The sequence below is a fragment of the Aegilops tauschii genome, chromosome 2, assembly GCF_002575655.3.
Source record: "Aegilops tauschii subsp. strangulata cultivar AL8/78 chromosome 2, Aet v6.0, whole genome shotgun sequence".
NCBI lineage: Eukaryota > Viridiplantae > Streptophyta > Magnoliopsida > Poales > Poaceae > Aegilops > Aegilops tauschii.
Genome location: NC_053036.3, coordinates 105,657,599 through 105,679,424, shown reverse-complemented (window position 1 = coordinate 105,679,424; position 21,826 = coordinate 105,657,599). Strand labels below are relative to the sequence as shown.

The 21,826-nt window shown below is 44.9% G+C and overlaps 1 protein-coding gene, 1 non-coding gene and 2 pseudogenes across 2 annotated transcripts; 2 read left to right on the top strand and 2 right to left on the bottom strand.

Annotated features, from left to right (window-relative positions):
- Positions 1-4,435: 4,435 nt before the first annotated feature.
- On the top strand, positions 4,436-6,110 carry LOC109735292 (UDP-glycosyltransferase 76B1-like; annotated as a pseudogene).
- A 402-nt stretch (positions 6,111-6,512) lies between these two features.
- LOC120975032 (U5 spliceosomal RNA) lies at positions 6,513-6,632 on the bottom strand. The gene has a single exon (XR_005770880.1). It is a non-coding gene; the product is annotated as a U5 spliceosomal RNA (small nuclear RNA).
- A 2,988-nt stretch (positions 6,633-9,620) lies between these two features.
- Positions 9,621-10,219, bottom strand: LOC109735314 (dirigent protein 5-like; annotated as a pseudogene).
- Positions 10,220-12,349: 2,130 nt separating this feature from the next.
- LOC141040789 (uncharacterized) lies at positions 12,350-13,682 on the top strand. Its single transcript, XM_073506908.1, has 2 exons — positions 12,350-13,087; positions 13,191-13,682. Exons 1-2 carry the CDS (start codon positions 12,350-12,352, stop codon positions 13,680-13,682), a joined length of 1,230 nt encoding a protein of 409 aa, XP_073363009.1.
- The last annotated feature ends 8,144 nt before the right edge of the window (positions 13,683-21,826 follow it).

Sequence of the window (21,826 nt, the reverse complement as noted above, 5' to 3'; positions counted from 1 at the left end):
GCAGGACAATAGGTTCCTACCTCATCAACTACTTCCCAAAACCCACATGTTATCAAGTCCTACTCATGCAAGGTTTGAGGGTGAAACTAATGCATAAAAACTAGGTAATGAAGGGATATGATCAAAGTGTGAACTTGCCTTGTACTGTTGATGAAGATGATTCGCACTCATAACTCCTGATAGTTCTACTTGTCACACTCCGGTCAATCTAGCGTGAGCAAGGAATTATAACCACACATAGGCAGTCAAGCAAAAAGAATCGAAAAGAACGAAGAAGACAATTCGGAAAGCATCAAAACCAAGCAAATAACTCTTGCAACATAAAACAATTTCTAACAGTACCAAAATTATGTGAATTTGGCCTTATCAGAAAGTTTAGGTCAAGAGCTTCGATATGCAAAAAGAATCAACTCAAACGGAGTCATAAAACTCGAGTTATGAACAAAAGAAGCTTGAATTCAAATATGTTTGAATTCAAATTTTAAAACTTTCAAAAAGATGTTTAAGTTGTTTTACTGGATAGAGGGGATCGTAACGAAGAATTTGGCGTTGGTTTCATTGAATTTGTACAATCGAGCAAAAAGTTGTTGTCGTTTGAAAACCAGGGGCTAATCTGTAAATAAAACATTCACGGATGGGTCCCTAGACGAAATCTAAAATAAAAAGAAAAATCCTAAACAACGAACGTTCGTTACCGAACGCTAACGAACGAAAACCGTTCGCTAAAGAAACTAATCTAATGAACGTTCACTAAAACTAACTAAACAGAAAACGTTCATTACTTAACTAAACTAAATAAAAAACATGTTTTTAAACAAAACCGAAGAAAACCTAAACTAAAAGAAAACCGGCGAACCGGGGACGGTTTTATACCGGACCGGGCGGTGGATCGGGCGGCGGGCGGTTCCAGCGACGGCGGCGGTTTCCGGCGATCCCTGGTGGCGGCGGGCAGCAACTCCGGTGATGTCGGGCTCGGCGGAGACAGGCGGAGACGGCTGCTAGTGCGGCGCGGGGCGGCGGAGGCAGTAGCGCGGGCGGCGGCTTGAGGCAGGCGGCGGCGAAGCGGCTGCGAGCAGCGGCGGCGGTGGCGAGATGTGGCGCGACGGCTGCGAGGAGAGGCGAGGCGAGGAGAGGAAAAAAGGGTCGGGGGCCTGGGCGGCACAATAAATAGGGGGGGCAGGCGCGAGCTTGGGGAAGGGGCAAGCAGAGGCGGCGACGGAGTCCGTGGAGATGACGGCGCGGCGGCGTGCTGGCTCGGGAGACCTTCCCGAGCTCGGGGACGAGCGACGCGGGCTGGCTGGGCCGCGGCCTGGCTGGAGCTGGGCCGGCCCAGTCGCCGGGAGTTTTTTTTGAAACACAGACAAAGAAAAACAAATAAAAAATTCTATAGGCATATAATATATCAAAAAATTTAGAAAAAGATTTTCTACAGCATGGATATTTTTGTAACGTTAAATAAAATCCACAAAAATTCAAATAAAGCAAAGAGTGCTACTGGTTCAATAAAACTAAATAAAAATCATTTGAAAAATACCAAAATAATTTCAAATTTAGTTCTCTCCAATTTTATAATGTAGGGAATCATTTTACCCTAATTTCCATATATTTTATTTTTGGAGAAAAGTAATTTGAATAAAACCAAATAACTCCAAATTGAAAATAATTTCAACGGAACTTTAAATTTGATAGTTTTAAACTTCCAACTCATATTTCATATGTTTTGAAGAAGTCATTTTATCTTCTCCAATGAAAATCATTGAGTTGCTTAAAGTTTCTGAATTGGAAATATTTTCAAATGAAATTCAAATATTTTCAAAAACCCTTTTTCATTTAATTAAATGGAAGAAGTCATATTATCTGCACTCCAGGGTTTTGTGATGAAAAGAATTTGAATTCATGGAGATCATAAATGCAGAAATGAAAGTTTGGGAAAGTCATTTCATTCCCTCTCATTTAACTTTCAAAAGGTTTCAAATTTCACTCAATTTCACACAAGCAACCACACCACAATCAAACAATCAATCTAAATTATTTATTTAATATAACATTGCAAAATTTAGAATTTTGGGATGTTACAAGATTCTTCCAGATCCCCAGGAGAGAGGGGCTAGGATTTATTGCATGCATACGTGCCAGCGAGATTTAGTGACGGCTTCTTCGGATCAAGGGTTCAACGGCGATGGCTACGACTCTAGGGCGCCGGTCCTTTGGGCACATGCATGAAGACTTCTCAGGTTTCAGCGACAAGGTCAGGCCGACCCCGCTATGGGAGCGGCAACATCGGCGCGTCGACAGCTCATTCTGACGACGACGGCAATAGTTGTTCGGTGGTCCAGATACCCTGATGTATGTTTTATTGTGTTTGGGATGCTTGGTACTTCTAGTGAACCTTTATAATATATTTGAGTCTTTTTTGCAAAAAATTAAAGCTGTAAATCACTCATATAATAAGGTTTGCTATAAATTTGGCTACAAGAATACTACTTTTCTCCACCTTCTCTATTTCTCTTTCTTCATATTTATTGTATTTGCCTAGGAGCATATGTAGAAACAAACTATTGTGTGAGAGTCCACTCCCTTTACTTTTCATGTCTCTCCTCTACATAGGTAAAGGTGCCACGTAAGCGGGCTATAAGACTGCTATTATACTTGTTCTAAGCTCACTGACTGTTACACTCAACAATGACTGTTACACTCAACAATAACTATGCAAGGCGTTATGACATATGCCATGCACAGACACCGTATATATAATGCACATGTTTGCTACTATCATGCGAACACATTGTTTGCTTTATCTTTATCTTGTGCATGTGTAGGCTCAAACGACAACTTGTCAACTTTCACTCACCATGAGTTGACAAAACAAGCTCTAGAAAGTTACATATGGATGAATTATAATGGGTATTTTGTACCCCACACTTGGAATCACCAAGTTCTTGCGAGGCAAGCTCAACGGAATTTTACCAAGGTGAACTCCTACCTTTGAGCCATCTTGATATGAGCTTAATGTATTGGCCACCTCCCTTTTCTTTGCATGGTACAACTCATGTATGGAGGAGCAATATGTGGGTCTAACCAGCTCAACCATCAAGGCATCAAGTGCATGGTTACGTCAAGTACCACAATACCAAGCCATATCCTTCCCATGGTGTGATGCGGAGTTCGTTCCAATGGGCATCATCGTTTCAAGTTCTATCCTCTCGATGCTACATTTGAGTTAATAAAAAGCGCCTTTATTATCGGAAAAAAACCATCCTTTCAAGTGCTCCATCATCAAGGGACAAACACATCACATTACAAATATAAATCTTCTTCTAGATCCTAGTACCCCTGTTCTAATATAATAATTCACGGGTACTATGTATTACCAACATTTAGTGACTTATTTTGATCAGGTACATGGACAAATTAATGCCCGATCGTGAAATCCGTCCACTGGATAGCACCAAAGAAAAAAATCCAATCTTGTAAAGAATCTTCAAATGTCAGTCTAGAGACTTCCGGCTCAAAAGTCATCCTCTCCTCGCGAGCTCATTTGAGCTCGTGACAAAAGTTTGAATTTTTTTGTGCCGAACTTTGACAAATATTTTCAGTGCTTGCAAACTTTCATCATGAAATGACATTCGTGAAAGTTGTGGCAAAATAATCAGTATCAGCACTCCCAAATACTTTCGAAAATAACACTTTTGAAGCATCGTTTTTTTTGCACGACTTCCACAAATGCCATTTCATGGTGAAATTCTATGAGCACTCAAAACATTTGTCAATGTTTGAAAAAAAAACATGTTTTCTATTTTACTGTTTATCCGAGCTCATTTGAGCTCCAGCACACAAAACACCACGTCCCTTCAGGCTCTGCATAGCAACTCTACCAATCTTACATAGTGCTACCTTTTTCTTTGGGGTGGGGGGGGGGGGGGGGGGGGGGGGAGGCAATTGGCATGTTCATGAGGCACTAAACGAAAATTCCTCGAAGCTTCGTAAACTGACCATACAGAGTGTATCCTTCGCATGGATATCACCAACGAAAAAGTCAATCTTTGTAATAATATATTGTAATGTTTGTTAGAGACTTGAGACTCTAGATAGCTACACGACGATTTTACAAAGTGTTATTTTGAAATTTTGGGCATGTTAAGTAAAGATGAGGGTCCTAAACGAAATTACCTTGAGAGCACTGCTACACGGACGACACTAGTCCAGCCGAAACATACACGACATGCCCATCGCACCATCCATTTGCTAGTCTAGACAGCAGCATGCGGTGGGATTAGCTGTCGTGCATGTGTCTTTCAGCGAAACGTCGTCCGCGATGTACTTCCGTTACCTCGAAGCTTCGTAAACTGACAGTACGATCAATTGGTCAATGGCCAAGGCTACAAATTACGAAGTCCAACTTCGAAAAACTGACCAACACATCCGCTACGCAACGATGGCTGGACTCAACCGAGGACCCAGGGGTCGCGTCATGCTGTTCCCCCTGCCGTTCCAAGGCCACCTCAGCCCGATGCTGCAGCTCGCCGACGTGCTCCACGGCCGAGGCCTCGCGATCACCATCCTCCACACCACGTTCAACGCCCCCAACCCAGCTAGTCACCCGGAGTTCGACTTCATCGCCGTGGCCGACGAAATGCCGGATGCCGTGGCCGCGCCCAAAAGAAGGCCTGGGCATGATCGTTGCCATGAACGCGGCCATGGAGGTGTCGGGGTGTGTCCGCGACGCGCTCGCGACGATTCTCTCCGAGGAGCCCCGGCCGGCGTGCCTTGTAATCGACACCTTCCTCCCAGCTGCGCAGAGGGCGGCGGCCGAGCTAGGCCTGCCGACGATCGTGCTGCAAACCAGCAGCGCGGCAGCCGTCCGCTTGTTCAGGTCCAACGCCATGCTCCACGAGAAGGGATACTTGCCAGCGCAAGGTTAGTCTTAGTTACAACAATGGCATCAGTACAATTTTGTGTGTGTTCTTAACCAAAATTAATTTCCACATTCTTGTATTTCATTTCAGAGCATGAACTAAACAAGCCGGTGACGGAGCTGCCGCCGGTACGAGTCTCGGACTTGTTCGACCCTAGCAAATACCCCAACCAAGAAACGGCGAGGAAGATCCTGGACATGGCCACCGAACCTACAACGGGCTCCTCGGGGATCGTAATCAACACATTCGAAGCTCTCGAGACCCCCGAACTGGAGGCGATCCGGGACGAGCTCGCTGCCAGCGGCATCAGCGTCTTCGCCATCGGTCCACTCCACAAGCTCTCCACCATCGGCGGCGCCGGCAGCCTGCTCGAGCAGGACCGAAGCTGCGTCGAGTGGCTGGACACGCAGGCCGCAGGCTCCGTGCTGTACGTGAACGTGAGCTTCGGGAGCGTGGCTCCGGTGCACCGAGACGACTTCAACGAGGTTGCTTGGGGCCTCGCGAGCAGCGGCAAGCCTTTTCTGTGGGTCGTTCGTCGTGGCCTCGTCCTCGGCTCCGAGGATGCAGAGCTGCCGGAAGGGTTCGAGCGAGGTGAGGGGCAGGGGCAAGGTGGTCAGGTGGGCGCCGCAGCAGGACGTGCTAGCGCATCGTGCGGTGGGCGGATTCTGGACGCACGGTGGCTGGAACTCGACGCTGGAGAGTATCTGCGAGGGGGTCCCGATGTTGTGCAGCCCTTTCTTCGGAGATCAGCTGGCGAACGGGAGGTACGTGGAGGACGTGTGGGAGATAGGGACCTTGTTGGTGGGTAAGCTAGAACGGGGAGAGGTTGAGCGCGACGTTGCGAGGTTGATGGAAGGGGGAGATGGCGCAACGACGAGGGAAAGGGCGAAGGAGCTTAAGACCAAATCGGTGGAGTCTCTGAAGAACGCTGGGTCTACTCAGCTGGCAGTCAATCAGTTGGTAGCTCATATACTATCTCTGTGAAACTATTCGAGGTGGTTGAAACCGATGTCTCGGGTATATTTTGGCAAAGACGAGGTTTAAGAAACAAATACTGCAGCAAACTGACAGCAAGATTGTAGCCTCCAGCACTATGTACTTTTTCTTTCTCTCTCTCTCTGACCCCTTGTACTTCTGGCGCTGAGCACTGTGTAACACTTCTTGATGATCGCAATAAAGGTTCAGGCAGGCGTAAGCCTGCCGTTGACGCGTCAAAAAAAAAAAACTGACAGCAAGACTCGTGTGCCTAAATCTGCGAGACACCAAAAACGCTGAAGAGAAAAGACACTCCAAGGTCATAATGGGAGATCCTTTTGTCTTCTCTCATAGGGATGTTGTGACAGCAGCTTCATCTGTACTATCATACACAAACATCTTATCGTATTTCTTTTTCTTATAATTTAGTTATGTGAAAACGAGTCAAGAACCAACGTCTCAAATGGAAAGAGTACCGTTTACTTGGCTGCAACAGCCAACAGGAGATGTGGTACTCTTTGAAATTGCCCCTACTAGTATCATTTTCAAATGGCATTGAGCTAGCCACTTACAAATTTTCTAAATAGGTACCACAAATACTTTAAATTCTGTATTGTTGGGGTCTTCTCACAGAGAGAAGACACCCTTCAAAAATTAATGTATGCTGCTTAATGTGGCGTGCACACGGTATTCTTTAGTAAAAGGCGAAAGAATAGTTCGCTTTGTGCTCACCACGCAGCTGCGTGCCTTTCACCTCTCGCACCACCCGCTCTTATATAGCCCAGCTTCCTGCCCTCTTCCCCTTCCCAGGCGAGGTGGGACAATTAAACCAACGGCACCTGCGCCTCATGCTTCCTTTTTTTTTGAGACACTTCACCAGAAAGCCCACAGAAGTACGTTCTGTTGCTGGGTTTGGGCTTAGCATGCAGGTGGTCGGCCCATGGAGTGACGTCCCTGTCGCCCGCGTTGGGGTCCCGGTGCCAGGCTTCGCTACTGTGGCCTGCGGCTACTCCCTAGAGTTCGCTTTGGAAGCCGCTCATGCCAACTTTGGAGGTCTTGGGACAACAGAAAACGACACTTGCATTATATGAGTATTATCTTTTAAATAAAAATTTCGTTTTTAAAACTTTTTATATATTCTACTCCCTCCGTGCCATAATGTAAGATGTTTTTTGACACTACACTAGTGTAAACAAAACATCTTACATTATGAGACGGAGGGAGTAGTTCGTAGTGAAAAGATCATTAGAACAAGACCAGTTTTATACATTTGAAGTAGTTCAATTTATGTGTTCCAATCATATTTGAAATCAGTTTCATAAACATTACATTATTTTAATATAATTGAATACGTATTTCAATTATGCCACTCCATTTTTTTAAAATATTACATATTTTAGTTATTTTCACACCACTGATGTGAAGCTGACTTTTTCGGTGTGTAGAACACAATTTTTGGAATTATTGAAATAGTTATCTTCGAAGTTGTGAAATAATTAGAATCATATTTTATGAAACATTATAACTGAAATCTTGTTTTTCAACAGTGAAACTATTTTGTCATAAATGAAATGTTTTTTATGGAATAACTTAAATAAACTCTTTTGAAATAATTGAAATACATGAAAAATATGATCTATGAAATATCTTAAATATATAAAGCCAAAATGCATAATTAAATTATGAAGATGTATGTTTCAGAAAATTCCAAACAAGTGAAATATGTGATATGTGAAATATTTCATTTAAGCGAAGTTGAAAAAGATACTGAAATATATGTTCTAAAATATATGTTCTGAAATATTTCAAATACTGAAACTATAAACATGGAAATCATTGTTTTGGTATAACGAAATCACTTTTTCCAAAAAAATGTAATAGTTTTTTGAAATGATTTTTTTGAAATATTAAATCATTTTCATAGTTGCAATTAACTGAAATCATTTTTTGAATAAAATAATTTCTGAATTAATTAAAATCATTTTTAATTGTTGTTATCACTTGCGGATTTTATTTAAATCAATTTGTGCAACAACAAAATATAAATGAGTTTAAAATATATCCAAGATCGGTCTTGTTTGAAAGGTCTTTTCACCAGGATTTCAAATATATAAAGCAAACCAAAAACAGAATTCTAGTGTAAGGATATAAATCATCTAAATCACTAAGAAAATCAAAATGCTAACTTTTTATACTTAAGACAGATATGAGAGAGAATGGAACATGCTTGCATGCACCTTAATTGCAAGATCGTCCTTCTTCATCACATTTTGTACATACCATTTAGTCAAGCTTCGATGTAGTTGGCGCTACTCGCATTTCTATGAAAAATGAAGATAATGTTATATTCCTTGATATTGAGAATAGTGTTCCTCATCTGCGTGAATCTGAGGACAAAATCACGTAGCCCCTCCCTGGCCTTATTAGATACGAAAATTCAAACTCTTTGGCTAGTCGAGAGACGGAACTCTGGAAGTTGCTTCCAAGCATATTGCCTAGTTGACTCCAAATCGAAACAAAGCCCCAAGTAAGACATCGTTTTTGTTGGTCCTGTTAAATGGTCATTGAGTGTTTGGCTATTTCGCAAGAGTCGCTACTTGCAGCATCGTTGGTGTGTGGATGTGTGTGTGTTGGTGGAGGGGGGGGGGGGGGGTAGATAGCTTGGAACTCATCATGATCAGCCATCCCATCATAAACTCTCGATGAAGAGCCACCACAAGGGGGCATGGCATGCGCATGAGCTACTAAGACAAGGCGGGGTACCCGACTGGACCCAATAGAGCACCATAACCGTCATCAAAGTCTTGTCTTCTTTGTATCAGGCGAAAAGTCGAGATCTTTTGTTCGATGTTATCGAGATCATGCTCTTCCCTATCCTCATGCCATCGCTCGATTGATGCCGTCTAAGGTGTCATTTCCTCATCGTTGGGAGGACCAGTGGTCATGAGCCCAGTCGTCTGGTCGGTGTGGAATATGTCTCCTTCCTTGGTGATTGAGCTCATCCTCCCTCAATTTCTCCACCACTTCTTGCTAGACAGCCATTCCGACCTCTCAAGGACAGGCGCCGAAGCTAGCAACTGCAAGAATCATCATTAGGGTCCTCTCAAAATGCCTCCACTGTCGACATTGTGCACCTCTGTTGAGCCGCGCCTCTTCTACTAGCCCCTCCACTGGAGTAGATCATAACCGACCCCCTCTCATAAAACAAGGCGCCACCACTGTAGGTTTCTTAAGCTATCCATCACACCAAATGGATGGGGGGATTGAAGCAGTTGGTTAGAATCAGATCCACCTTGCCTTAAATGTGTCTGGGGATCCGACCGTACCAACATTGCACACCGTCGCGTAACTTCAACAGTGTGAATATTGTGTCTCAGTTTCAAACGGGACATCTGAAATGCTCCGTGACTAATATGTTATGGTGGAGAGATGATTCTTCGTGAGAATATATGTGACACCGACAAATTTAATCTGTAAAAACTTCTCTAGAAGAGATACCTCTCCTGAACTAACACTTACAAACCGATCAATCTTGCTAAAAAGTAAAGATACGAATAAGAGTGCGGAGCATTTCGCATACTCATGGGCGTATGCGACAGTCACACACAAGCATAAAACCCATCACACACACACACACCAGAAAAAAAATAAGGAGAAGCATAAACAACATCAGCAGCACATCAATTAACACACACACACACACAGGGCATGCATGTTGTATCTTCAGAGTCAGAGGTAGCACTCGTAGAGCTTGATGTCCATCTGCAGGCGGAAGTAGTAGAGGCCTCGATGGCATCGGTGCGGATGGTTGCGACGGCGCGCGCCATGAAGAAGTCGCCGGTGCCGCCGACGACGGAGAAGTCCTGCGTGGCGTCGCCCATGAGGTCGGCGCCGACGAGGTTGAGCGTGCCCTTGTGCGCCGTCGAGTTGAAGACGATGGAGAAGCCGAACCAGGAGGTCAATGGCTCCTGCTTGTCGTAGAAGTAGAACCCCTGCGCGCGCGCCGCCGGCTCCTCCCCGGCCAGGGGTAGCGCCTTCCCCACCGTCATGGGATCGTTGAACACCATCAGCGCGCCGAAGTAGGTGCTGTTCTTCCAGTAGGTTGTGGCCAGCGCCGTCGGCTTGGTTGCCGCCGCCGTCGTCGCGTTCGCCGTGTTGTTGCCGTTGTAAAGGATGTCGTGGTAGTAGAGCGTCATGTTCTTGCACGGCTCGTCGGTGCTGTTGGAGACGACCCTCGTCAGGCCGTGGGCGGCGCCCGCCATGCCGAGCAGAAACACCACGACCACGATGGTCAGAGACAGCTTGGAAGATGCCGCGAGGCCTTGCATCGTTGACAGACCAACTGTTACCTTACCGAGTGTAAGCTGTAGTAGAGCACTGCTAAGTGGGCAGCTTGCGTTGTTGTGTGGTGTTGAGAGCTTGACTTGTGCATGCTATTTATAGAGTACATGCATGCATGGCACTGTGGGGCATGCACATGCTGAAAGTATCAGTTTTAATTAGTAACATTTCTTTAGATTCTAACCTCTCTTGTACGCCAAGTGATAGTTCTCGTTTATTAGGTTCGGCTGCTTGGTGGGTAGATCTGACACAACAAAGTAAAACAAACCCTAAAAACGATTAAGCATTTTTGCAATGGGGCAGTCGACTCCTTTTCCTTGGTTCATGAGCCCGTTTCCTTTGTTGTACTTGGAATAAATTTGGTGAATGAAAGGCAGAAAAGTCGCAAGTTCTGCGCGGCGCAAAACCTCCTGTTCTTCTTCCTCCTTCCCTTAGAGTGAGATCAGAGTGAGGGAGAACTAGAGAGAAGCGAGATTTGCCAACAATTGGCATCATGGCTGTGTTCTGACCTTGGGAATGGCAGGGTCAGATAACACTGATACATTTTGCATCATGTTTTCCTACCGTTATTTATATTGTTTTTATGTATAATAATTCCTTTTGGAGTAATTCTAATGCCTTTGCTTTCATAATATGCAAGGTACACACAAAGAGGGAGAATACCGGCAGCTGGAATTCTGGACCTGAAAAAGCTACGTCAGGCTACTTATTCTGCATAATTCCAAATGAGCTGAAACTTCACGAAGATTTTTTATGAAATACATAAGAAATATTGGAGCCAATAAGTACCAGAGGGGGCCCACCAGGTGGGCACAACCCACCTGGGCGTGCCAGGGAGCCCAAGCGCGCCCTGGTGGGTTGTGCCCTCCTCAGCCCACCTCCGATGCCCCACTTATGTTATATAAGTCATTTTGACCTAGAAAAAAATAGGGAGAGGACTTTCGGGACGAAGGGCCACCGTCTCGAGGCGGAACTTGGGCAGGAGCACTTTTGCCCTCTGGCGGAGCGATTCCGCTGGAGGAACTTCCCTACCGGAGAGGGAAATCATTGTCATCATCATCACCAACAACTCTCCCATCTTGGGGAGGGCAATCTCCATCAACATCTTCAATAACACCATCTCCTCTCAAACCCTAGTTCATCTTGAGTTCAATCTTTGTACCGGAACTATAGATTGGTGCTTGCGGGTGACTAGTAGTGTTGATTACATCTTGTAGTTGATTACTATATGGTTTACTCGGTGGAAGATTATATGTTCAGATCCATTATGCTATTTAATACCCCTCTGATCTTGAGCATGATTCATTTGTGAGTAGTTACATTTGTTCTTGAGGTCACGGGAGAAATCTTGTTGCAATTAATCATGTGAACTTGATATGTGTTCGATATTTTGATGGTATGTATGTTGTGATTCCCTTAGTGGTGTCATGTGAACGTCGACTACATGACACTTCACCATATTTGGGCCTAAGGGAATGAATTGTGGAGTAGTTATTAGATGATGGGTTGCGAGAGTGACAGAAGCTTAAACCCTAGTTTATGCGCTATTCCGTAAGGGACTGATTTGGATCCAAAGGTTTAATGCTATGGTTAGAATTTATTCTTAATACTTTTCTCGTAGTTGCGGATGCTTGCGAGGGGGTTAATCATAAGTAGGAGGTTTTTTAAGTAAGAATAGCACCTAAGCACCGGTCCACTCACATATCAAATTATCAAAGTAGCGAACACAAATCAAACCAACATGATGAAAGTGACTAGATGAAATTCCCGTGTACCCTCAGGAACGCTTTGCTTATCATAAGAGACCGTTTTGGCCTGTCCTTTGCATCAAAAGGATTGGGCCACCTTGCTGCACTTTTGTTACCGTTACCGTTACTTTCTCGTTACAAATTATCTTGCTATCAAACTACTCGTTACTTATAAGTGCTTGCAGAGAATACCCTGCTGAAAACCACTTGTCATTTCCTTCTGCTCCTCGTTGGGTTCGACACTCTTACTTATCGAAAGGACTACGATTGATCCCATATACTTGTGGGTCATCAGACACCGGTGGTAGCAAGTCGCGGGCGACTCCACGGACCTCCGACAACAACGAGGTTGTCGTGGCGGAGAAGTCCATGGCGCGGATGGCACGTGACACCAGCAGCGCGGCATGGCCACAGCTGATGCTGAGCAACTACGCCAACTGGGTTGTCCTCATGCAGGTCATGATGGAGGGATGGCATCTCTGGGACGCCGTCCAAACGGGCACGGCCGAGCGCAGCGAAGATCGCCTGGCGCTCAAGGCAATTCTTCGGGGGGTGCCACCGGAGACGGGGCCTACTCTCGCTGCCAAGGCGACGGTGAAGGAGACTTGGGACTCCCTAAAGACGATGAGGCTTGGGGTGGCGCGAGTGCGCGAGGGGAAGCTCGCGACCCTCACCAAGCAGTACGACGACATCAAGTTCGCCGAAGGCGAGTCGGTGGACGAATTTGCCATGCGCCTCACAACAATGGTGGCTCAGATGGTGCAACTTAGTGAGACAATTCTTGAAAAAAGAGTTATAAGAAAATTTCTTTCAGTAGTACCCAAGCAGTTCTCGCAGATTGCTCTGTCGATCGAGACTCTGGTTGATCTCGACACGCTCTCCGTCGAGGAGCTGACTGGGACACTGAAGGCGGCGGAGGAACACCACGAGCTGCATCAAGCCACTGACGAAATGGGGCGGCTGCTCCTCACTGAGGAGGAGTGGCACGCCCGCCTCAAGACCGACGACCAGCACACCGGCGGCTTCGGAGCTGGCTCATCACGGGGCCGACGCGGAACGGGTCACGGGCACCGTGGCGGCGGCGGCGGCGGGTGCGGCCAAAACGGGGTGCTAGCAGGGGGAACGCCAGCGGCTCCGGCACCGGCCACGACGACGATCGTGACAAGTGCCGCTACTGCAACATGAGCGGGCACTGGTCCGTGACTGCAAGAAGAAGAAACGCGACGAGGAGGCAAATGCCCTCCTCGCCCAAGGGCACGGCGGGGACAACGCTGACCCAACACACCTCCTCATGGCGCAGGTGTGTGATCTGTCCGCGGATCCAGGCGACCGCGACTGGCACGTCGAGCTGTTCGAGGAGCGCGTGGTGGCTCATCTGGGCCTGGCCACGGACGCACACTCCGGCGTCTGGTACTTGGACATAGGAGCCAGCAACCACATGTCCGGTGAGGAGGTCTCGTTTAGCGAGCTCGACCGTCACGTCACCGGCACCATCAAGTTCGGAGACAGATCGTTCGTCGACATCCAAGGGCGCGGGTGCGTGCTCTTTACTGACCATGCCGGCGGCCACCGTGTGCTGAGCAGTGTCTACTTCATGTCACGGCTCAAGAGTAACATCATCAGCGTCTGCCAGCTCGACCAAATCGGTTGTCCGTCGGAGATCGAGCATGACATCTTCACTCTCTACGACCAGCAGCGGTGAATTGTGGCTAGGGTGCAGCACACTGGCAACTGGCTGTACCCGTACGCGCTCCAGCTTGCGCGCGCTGTTTATCTGGTAGCACGGTGCGCGACGGATGAGGCGTGGCGGTGGCATGCAAGGTATGGCCACCTGAACTTTCAGGCGCTCCGCAAGCTCGCCCAGCAAGGACTGGTGCGAGGGTGGCCCTCCATCGACCACGTCGACCAGGTGTGCAACAGGTGCCTTGCCGGCAAGTAGAGGCACGCCTCGTTCCCTACGGAGGTGTTTCGTCAGTAGTTTCAGGTTGTTTTCTGTCAAAGAGATTAGCTTGAGTTAGTTAGCGCCAAGAGCGAGTCTGGCGCCCCCTCTGATTGCTCGTGGGATGGCACGAGCGTCACGATTGGTGGCGGCGCGTAGTTAGGGGCCATGAGCCCGTTTCCTTTGATGTACTTGGAATAAATTTGGTGAATGAAAGGCAGAAAAGTCACAAGTTCTGCGCGGCGCAAAACATCCTGTTCTTCTTCCTCCTTGCCTTAGAGTGCGATCAGAGTGAGGGAGTGTTGGAAATATGCCCTAGAGGCAATAATAAAATGGTTATTATTGTATTTCTTTGTTCATGATAATTGTCTATTGTTCATGCTATAATTATATTAACTGGAAACCGTAATACATGTGTGAATACATAGACCACAACATGTCCCTAGTAAGCCTCTAGTTGACTAGCTCGTTGATCAATAGATGGTTATGGTTTCCTGACCATGGACATTGGATGTCATTGATAACGGGATCACATCATTGGGAGAATGATGTGATGGACAAGACTCAATCCTAAGCATAGCACAAGATCGTGTAGTTCATTTGCTAAGCTTTTCTAATGTCAAGTATCATTTCCTTAGACCATGAGATTGTGCAACTCCCGGATACCGTAGGAATGCTTTGGGTGTACCAAACGTCACAACATAACTGGGTGGCTATAAAGGTGCACTACAGGTATCTCCGAAAGTGTCTGTTGGGTTGGCACGAATCGAGACTGGGATTTGTCACTCCGTATGACGGAGAGGTATCTCTGGGCCCACTCGGTAATGCATCATCATAATGAGCTCAATGTGATTAAGGAGTTAGCCACGGGATCATGCGTTACGGAAAGAGTAAAGAGACTTGCCAGTAACGAGATTGAACAAGGTATAGGGATACCGACGATCGAATCTCGGGCAAGTAACATACCGATAGACAAAGGGAATTGTATACGGGGTTGATTGAATCCCCGACATCGTGGTTCATCCGATGAGATCATCGTGGAACATGTGGGAGCCAACATGGGTATCCAGATCCCGCTGTTGGTTATTGGCCGGAGAACGTCTCGGTCATGTCTGCATTGTTCCCGAACCCGTAGGGTCTACACACTTAAGGTTCAATGACGCTAGGGTTATAGGGAATAGATATACGTGGTTACCGAATGTTGTTCGGAGTCACGGATGAGATCCCGGACGTCACGAGGAGTTCCGGAATGGTCCGGAGGTAAAGAATAATATATAGGAAGTGAGGGTTTGGCCACCGGAAGAGTTTCGGGCGTCACCGGTAATGTACCAGGACCACCGGAGGGTTCCGTGGGTCCACCGGGAGGGGCCACCAGCCCCTGAGGCTTGCATGGGCCAATAGTGGGAAGGTACCAGCCCCTGAGTGGGCTGGTGCGCCTCCCACCAGGGCCCAAGGCGCGGCTTGGAGGGGAAAGGGGGAAACCCTAGGCGCAGATGGGCCTAAGGCCTTAGGGCGCACCCCCTCTCTCCCCCTCTTGGCCGCCCCCTCCATCCCATCTAGGGCTGCCGCCCCCCTAGGGGTGGGAACCCTAGAGGGGGCGCACCCTCCTCCCCTTCCCCTATATATAGTGGGGTTTTGGGGCTGCCATAGACATGAGTCTCCCTCTCTCTTGGCGCAGCCCTACCCCTCTCCCTCCTCGTCTCTCGCAGTGCTTGGCGAAGCCCTGCTGGAGTGCCACGCTCCTCCATCACCACCATGCCGTTGTGCTGCTGCTGGACGGAGTCTTCCCCAACCTCTCCCTCTCTCCTTGCTGGATCAAGGCACGGGAGACGTCACCGGGCTGCATGTGTGTTGAACGCAGAGGCACCGTTGTTTGGTGCTTAGATCGGATTCGGCCGCGATCTGAATCGCTTCGTGTACGACTCCACCGACCGCGTTCTTGCAATGCTTCCGCATTGCGATCTTCAAGGGTATGAAGATGCACTCCCTTCTCTCTCGTTGCTAGTTATTCCATAGATTGATCTTGGTGATGCGTAGAAAATTTTGAATTTCTGCTACGTTCCCCAACAGTGGTATTAGAGCTAGGTCTATGCGTAGATTCTATGCACGAGTAGAACACAAAGTAGTTGTGGGCGATGATTTGTTCAATTTGCTTGCCGTTACTAGTCTTATCTTGATTCGGCGGCATTGTGGGATGAAGCGGCCCGGACCGACCTTACACGTACTCTTACGTGAGACAAGTTCCATCGACTGACATGCACTTGATGCATAAGGTGGCTAGCGGGTGTCTGTCTCTCCCACTTTAGTTGGATCAGATTCGATGAAAAGGGTCCTTATGAAGGGTAAATAGAAATTGGCATATCACCATTGTGGCTTTTGCGTAGGTAAGAAACGTTCTTGCTAGAAACCCATAGCAACCACGTAAAACATGCAACAACAATTAGAGGACGTCTAACTTGTTTTTGCAGGGTATGCTATGTGATGTGATATGGCCAAAAGGATGTGATGAATTATATATATGTGATGTATGAGATTGATCATATTCTTGTAATAGGAATCACGACTTGCATGTCGATGATTATGACAACCGGCAGGAGCCATAGGAGTTGTCTTAATTTATTGTATGGCCTGCGTGTCAATGAAAAACGCCATGTAATTACTTGTAACATCCCAAAATTCTAAATTTTGGAATGTTATAATAAACAGATAGATTGGATTGATTGTTTGATTGATTGAGTGAAATTGAGTGGAATTCAAAACTTTTTGAAAGTTAAATGAGAGGGAATAAAAGGACTTTCCCAAACTTTCATTTTTGCTGTTATGATCTCCATGAATTCAAATTCTTTTCACCACAAAACCCTGGAGAGAAGATGACATGACTTCTTCCATTTATTTAAATGACAAGGGGTGTTGAAAATAATTGAATTTCATCTGAGAATATTTCCAATTCTGAAACTTTATGCAACTCAATGATTTTCACGAGCGAAGATAAATTGACTTCTTCAAAACATATGAAATATGAGTTGGGAGTTTCAAAGGATCAAATTCAAGTCCTTTTGGAAATTATTTTAATTTGGAGTTATTTGGGTTTTATTCAAATTATTTTTCTCCAAAAATAAAATATAAAGAAATTAGGGTAACATGATTCTCTACAACATAAAATTGGAGAGAAATAAATTTGAAATCATTTTGGTATTTTTAAAATGATTTTTATTGGATTTTATTAAGGCAGTAGCACTATTTGATTCATTTGAATTTTTGTGGACTTTATTTGACTTTACAAAAATGTTCATATTGTAGAAAATCTTTTTCTAAAATTTTTGATATATAATATGCCTATATAAAATTTTAATTTATTTTCTTTATCCGGTTTTTCTTCTGTTTCTATTTTAAAAAAAAGAACTGTACATGCGGCCGATAGTTATTTATCGCCCACACGCGTAGCATAGTGGCCGCGGGTGCCTCATTTTTTTTCTTTTTCTCTCGCTAAAATGGACCAGGCCCAGCCAGCCTTTTTATTTTTTTTCTTCTCTTAGGCCGATTTTTGTTAAAAAAAAAAGAAACTGCAGTGTACGCGTGCGCGCGCAGCCGGCCCGTGGTGCTTTTAGCCATGCGTTCCCCGTTTATTTTATTTTTTCGTCTACGTTTAGTCCCACATTGCCTAGCCTTTAACCCCTAAACCTCTTTTTCACCTATAAATATAGACCCATAGAGCCTCCAAAAATTATCCAGTGCGGGTTAAATCAATATTTTGGTTTGACTAGTTAAAAATATATTTCTCCTCTCCGGCGGGACTTTTGGAAGTTGTCTCCAAACTCCAAAGTCGTCTTTTTTATACCTTATAAAGGTATATTTATTCGTTCTCTGTATTTATACGTTAGATCTAGAATTCTTTTATCCGTAGCTATTTTTTCTTCTTCTGTAAAACAGGTTGGCCCTGATTTTTAAATAGCCATAACTTTTTACTCGTTCATCCAAATTAGATGAAACCAGCGTCTATAGTTTCGTCTTGTTTTCACCTATCCAGTGAACCTATCACATCATTTTTTTTTAATTTTCAAATTTCGAAATTTGTTTCATAGTCAAATTTCTTTTGATCATATCTTTTTATCCGTACCTCCGTTTTCGATGAAACCAACGCCCGCTTTTTCGTTACGATCCCCTCTATCCAGTTAAACAACTTAAACATGTTTTTGAAAGTTTTAAAATTTGATTTCAAACAGATTTGTATTTGAACTTTTTTTGTTCATAACTTGAGTTCCGTAACTCCGTTTGAGTTGATTCTTTTTGCAAATCGAAGCTTTTGACTTAAACTTTCTGATAAGGCCAAATTCACATAATTTTGGTACTGTTAGAAATTGTTTTATGCTGCAAGAGTTATTTGCTTTGTTTTGATGTTTTCCGAACTGTCTTCTTCGTTCTTCCCGATCTTTTGAGTGATTGCTTATGTGTGGTTACTATTGCTTGCTTACGATAGATTGACCGGAGTGTGACGAGTAGATCTATCCAGAGTATTGAGTGCGAATCACCTTCATCAACATTGCAGGCAAGTTCACACTTTGATCATATCCCTTTCATACCCAGTTTTTATGCATTAGATTCAACCCTCAAACATTACATGGTTAGGACCTAATTAAATTGTGGGTATTGGGAAGTAGTTGAGGTAGTACCTATTACCTGTTTTATTATCAAACCCTTGGGAGTTACTTCTACGTTGCTATTATATTGCCATGCTATGCTCGTAGACGTGGATTGGGTTTGAGTGAAATTCATGACAGATGTGAGATTGTTAATAATGGTTTACCTAAGGTGGCAACTAAAACTCACATCTGGGTGGATTGAGGTACCTGGGTATTCCAGGATTGCCTGTTTTTCTTTTGGACCGCACCCAGGTTCAAAGGGATCATGAGATTATTCATGCTAGAAACTTCCGTGTGCAGCCACAAGCTATTATGGGCTCTAGCATAGTTGATTAAGTCGTGTGAACTCTTACAGTGGTAGACTAGCAGATGTAGGGGATGTAGGTGTACCGGTCTACCCATCGTAAGGTGCTAACGCTTCTGAAAGACTGTGTCTCGGTCATCCGTTTCTCAAACACCTTGTAGTGCGAGAAATCCAACGGAGGAGATCGAGTCTTGTGGGGAAAAGTGCACAAACCTCTGCAGAGGGTATAAACTAATCATGGTTAGCCGTCTCCCCGGTTATGGACATCTTGAGTATCTAGTTCTTGGATTATCCCGTTGATCTCATCATGTTACTTTAATTAATCTTGTTGGGTTAATGATGATACTTAATTGGGATTGAGATGCTGTCAACCATCTCAATGTTTCACAACCACCATGATAGTTAAATAAAATTTATTCCTTTGTAGTAGGGAAAAATTGGCTTTTCGCAAAAACATTATAACCATAGAGCTTTTCCACCAGCCATATATGCATGTAGTGATAGCCTTTGTTCATCATTTTTCTATGGTGTGAATTTGCCAGCATATTCCATGTGCTGACCCGTTTTCGGGCTGCAACGTTTCATGTTGCAGGATTCTTACGTCGAGTAAGTGATACGTTAGGGTTACGATTTCTACACTCAACTTTGCCGTTGGTGTTGATGGGAATCCACAACCTTGTTACTTCCGCTATTTGGATTGAGGTAATAGTATTTACGTTATTTTATACATGTGATTTACCTCTGTTATAAATCCTCGAGTACTGTGTGTGTCAGCATACCGATCCAGGGATGACACTTAAGCACAGAGACTTGATCCATTCGGGTCGGGTAGCTACATTACTTTACTTTATTGCTAACCGTTAGCCATAGTAGTAGAAGTAATAGTTGGCGAGACAACTTCATGAAGACACGATGATGGAGATCATGGTGTCATGTCGGTGACGAAGGTGATCATGCCGCGCCTCGAAGATGGAGATCAAAAGGCGCAAGATGATATTGGCCATATCATGTCACTTTATGATTTGCATGTGATGTTTGTCATGTTTACATCTTATTTGCTTAGAACGACGGTAGCATAAATAAGATGATCCCTCACTAAAATTTCAAGAGATGTGTTCCCCCTAACTGTGCACCGTTGCGAAGGTTCATTGTTTCGAAGCACCACGTGATGATCGGGTGTGATAGATTCTAACGTTCGCATACAACGGGTGTAAGCCAGATTTACACATGCGAAACACTTAGGTTGACTTGACGAGCCTAGCATGTACAGACATGGCCTCGGAACACGGAGGACCGAAAGGTCGAGCATGAGTCGTATAGAAGATACGATCAACATGGAGATGTTCACCGATGATGACTAGTCCGTCTCACGTGATGATCGGACACGGCATAGTTGACTCGGATCATGTATCACTTAGATGACTAGAGGGATGTCTATCTGAGTGGGAGTTCATTAAATAATTAGATGAACTTAATTATCATGAACATAGTCAAAAGGTCTTTGCAAATTATGTCGTAGCTTACGCTTTAGTTCTACTGTTTAAGATATGTTCCTAGAGAAAATTTAGTTGAAAGTTGATAGTAGCGATTATGCGGACTGGGTCCGTAAACTGAGGATTGTCCTCATTGCTGCACAGAAGGCTTATGTCCTTAATGCACCGCTCGGTGTGCTGAACCTTGAGCGTCATTTGTGGATGTTGCGAACATCTGACATGCACGTTTTGATGACTACGTGATAGTTCAGTACGTAATGTTAAAACGGTATAGAATTGAGGCATCGAAGACATTTTGAAACGTCGCGAAACATATGAGATGTTTCAAGGGCTGAAATTGGGATTTCAGGCTCGTGCCCACGTCAAGAGGTGTGAGACCTCCGACAAGTTTCTTAAGCCTACAAACTAAGGGAGAAAAGCTCAATCGTTGAGCATGTGCTCAGATTGTTTGAGTACTACAATCGCTTGAATCGAGTGGGAGTTGTCTTCCAGATGAGATAGTGATGGTTCTCCAAAGTCACTGCCACCAAGCTACTAGAGCTTCGTGATGAACTATAACATATCAGGGATAGATATGATGATCGTTGAGCTATTCGCGATGTTTGACACCGCGAAAGTAGAAATCAAGTAGGAGCATCAATTGTTGATGGTTTGTAAAACCACTGGTCTCAAGAAGGGCAAGGGCAAGAAGGGATACTTCATGAAACGGCAAATCAGTTGCTGCTCTAGTGAAGAAACCCAAGGTTGAACCCAAACCCGAGACTAAGTGCTTCTGAAATGAGGGGAACGGTCACTGAAGCAGAACTGCCCTAGATACTTCGTAGATGAGAAGGCTGGCAAGGTCGACAGAAGTATATTGGATATACATTATATTAATGTGTACTTTACTAGTACTCCTAGTAGCACCAGGGTATTAGATACCGGTTCGGTTGCTAAGTGTTGGTAACTCGAAATAAAAGTTGCGGAATAAACAGAGACTAGCTAAAGATGAGATGACGATATGTGTTGGAAGTGTTTCCAAGGTTGATGTGATCAAGCATCGCATGCTCCCTCTACCATTGAGATTGGTGTTAAACCTAAATAATTATTATTTGGTGTTTGCGTTGAGCATAGACATGATTGGATTATGTTTATCGCAATACGGTTATTCATTTAAGGAGAATAATGGTTACTCTTTTTATTTGAACAATACCTTCAATGGTCTTGCACCTAAAATGAATGGTTTATTGGATCTCGATCGTAGTGATACACATGTTCATGCCAAAAAGATATAAGATAGTAATGGTAGTACCACATACTTGTGGCACTGCTATTTGAGTCATATTGGGATAAAACGCATGAAGAAGCTCCATGTTGATGGATCTTTGGACTCACACGTTTTGAAAAGATTGAGACATGCGAACCATGTCTATTGGTATATATGCATGAAGAAACTCCATACAGATGGATCATTTGGACTCACTTGATTTT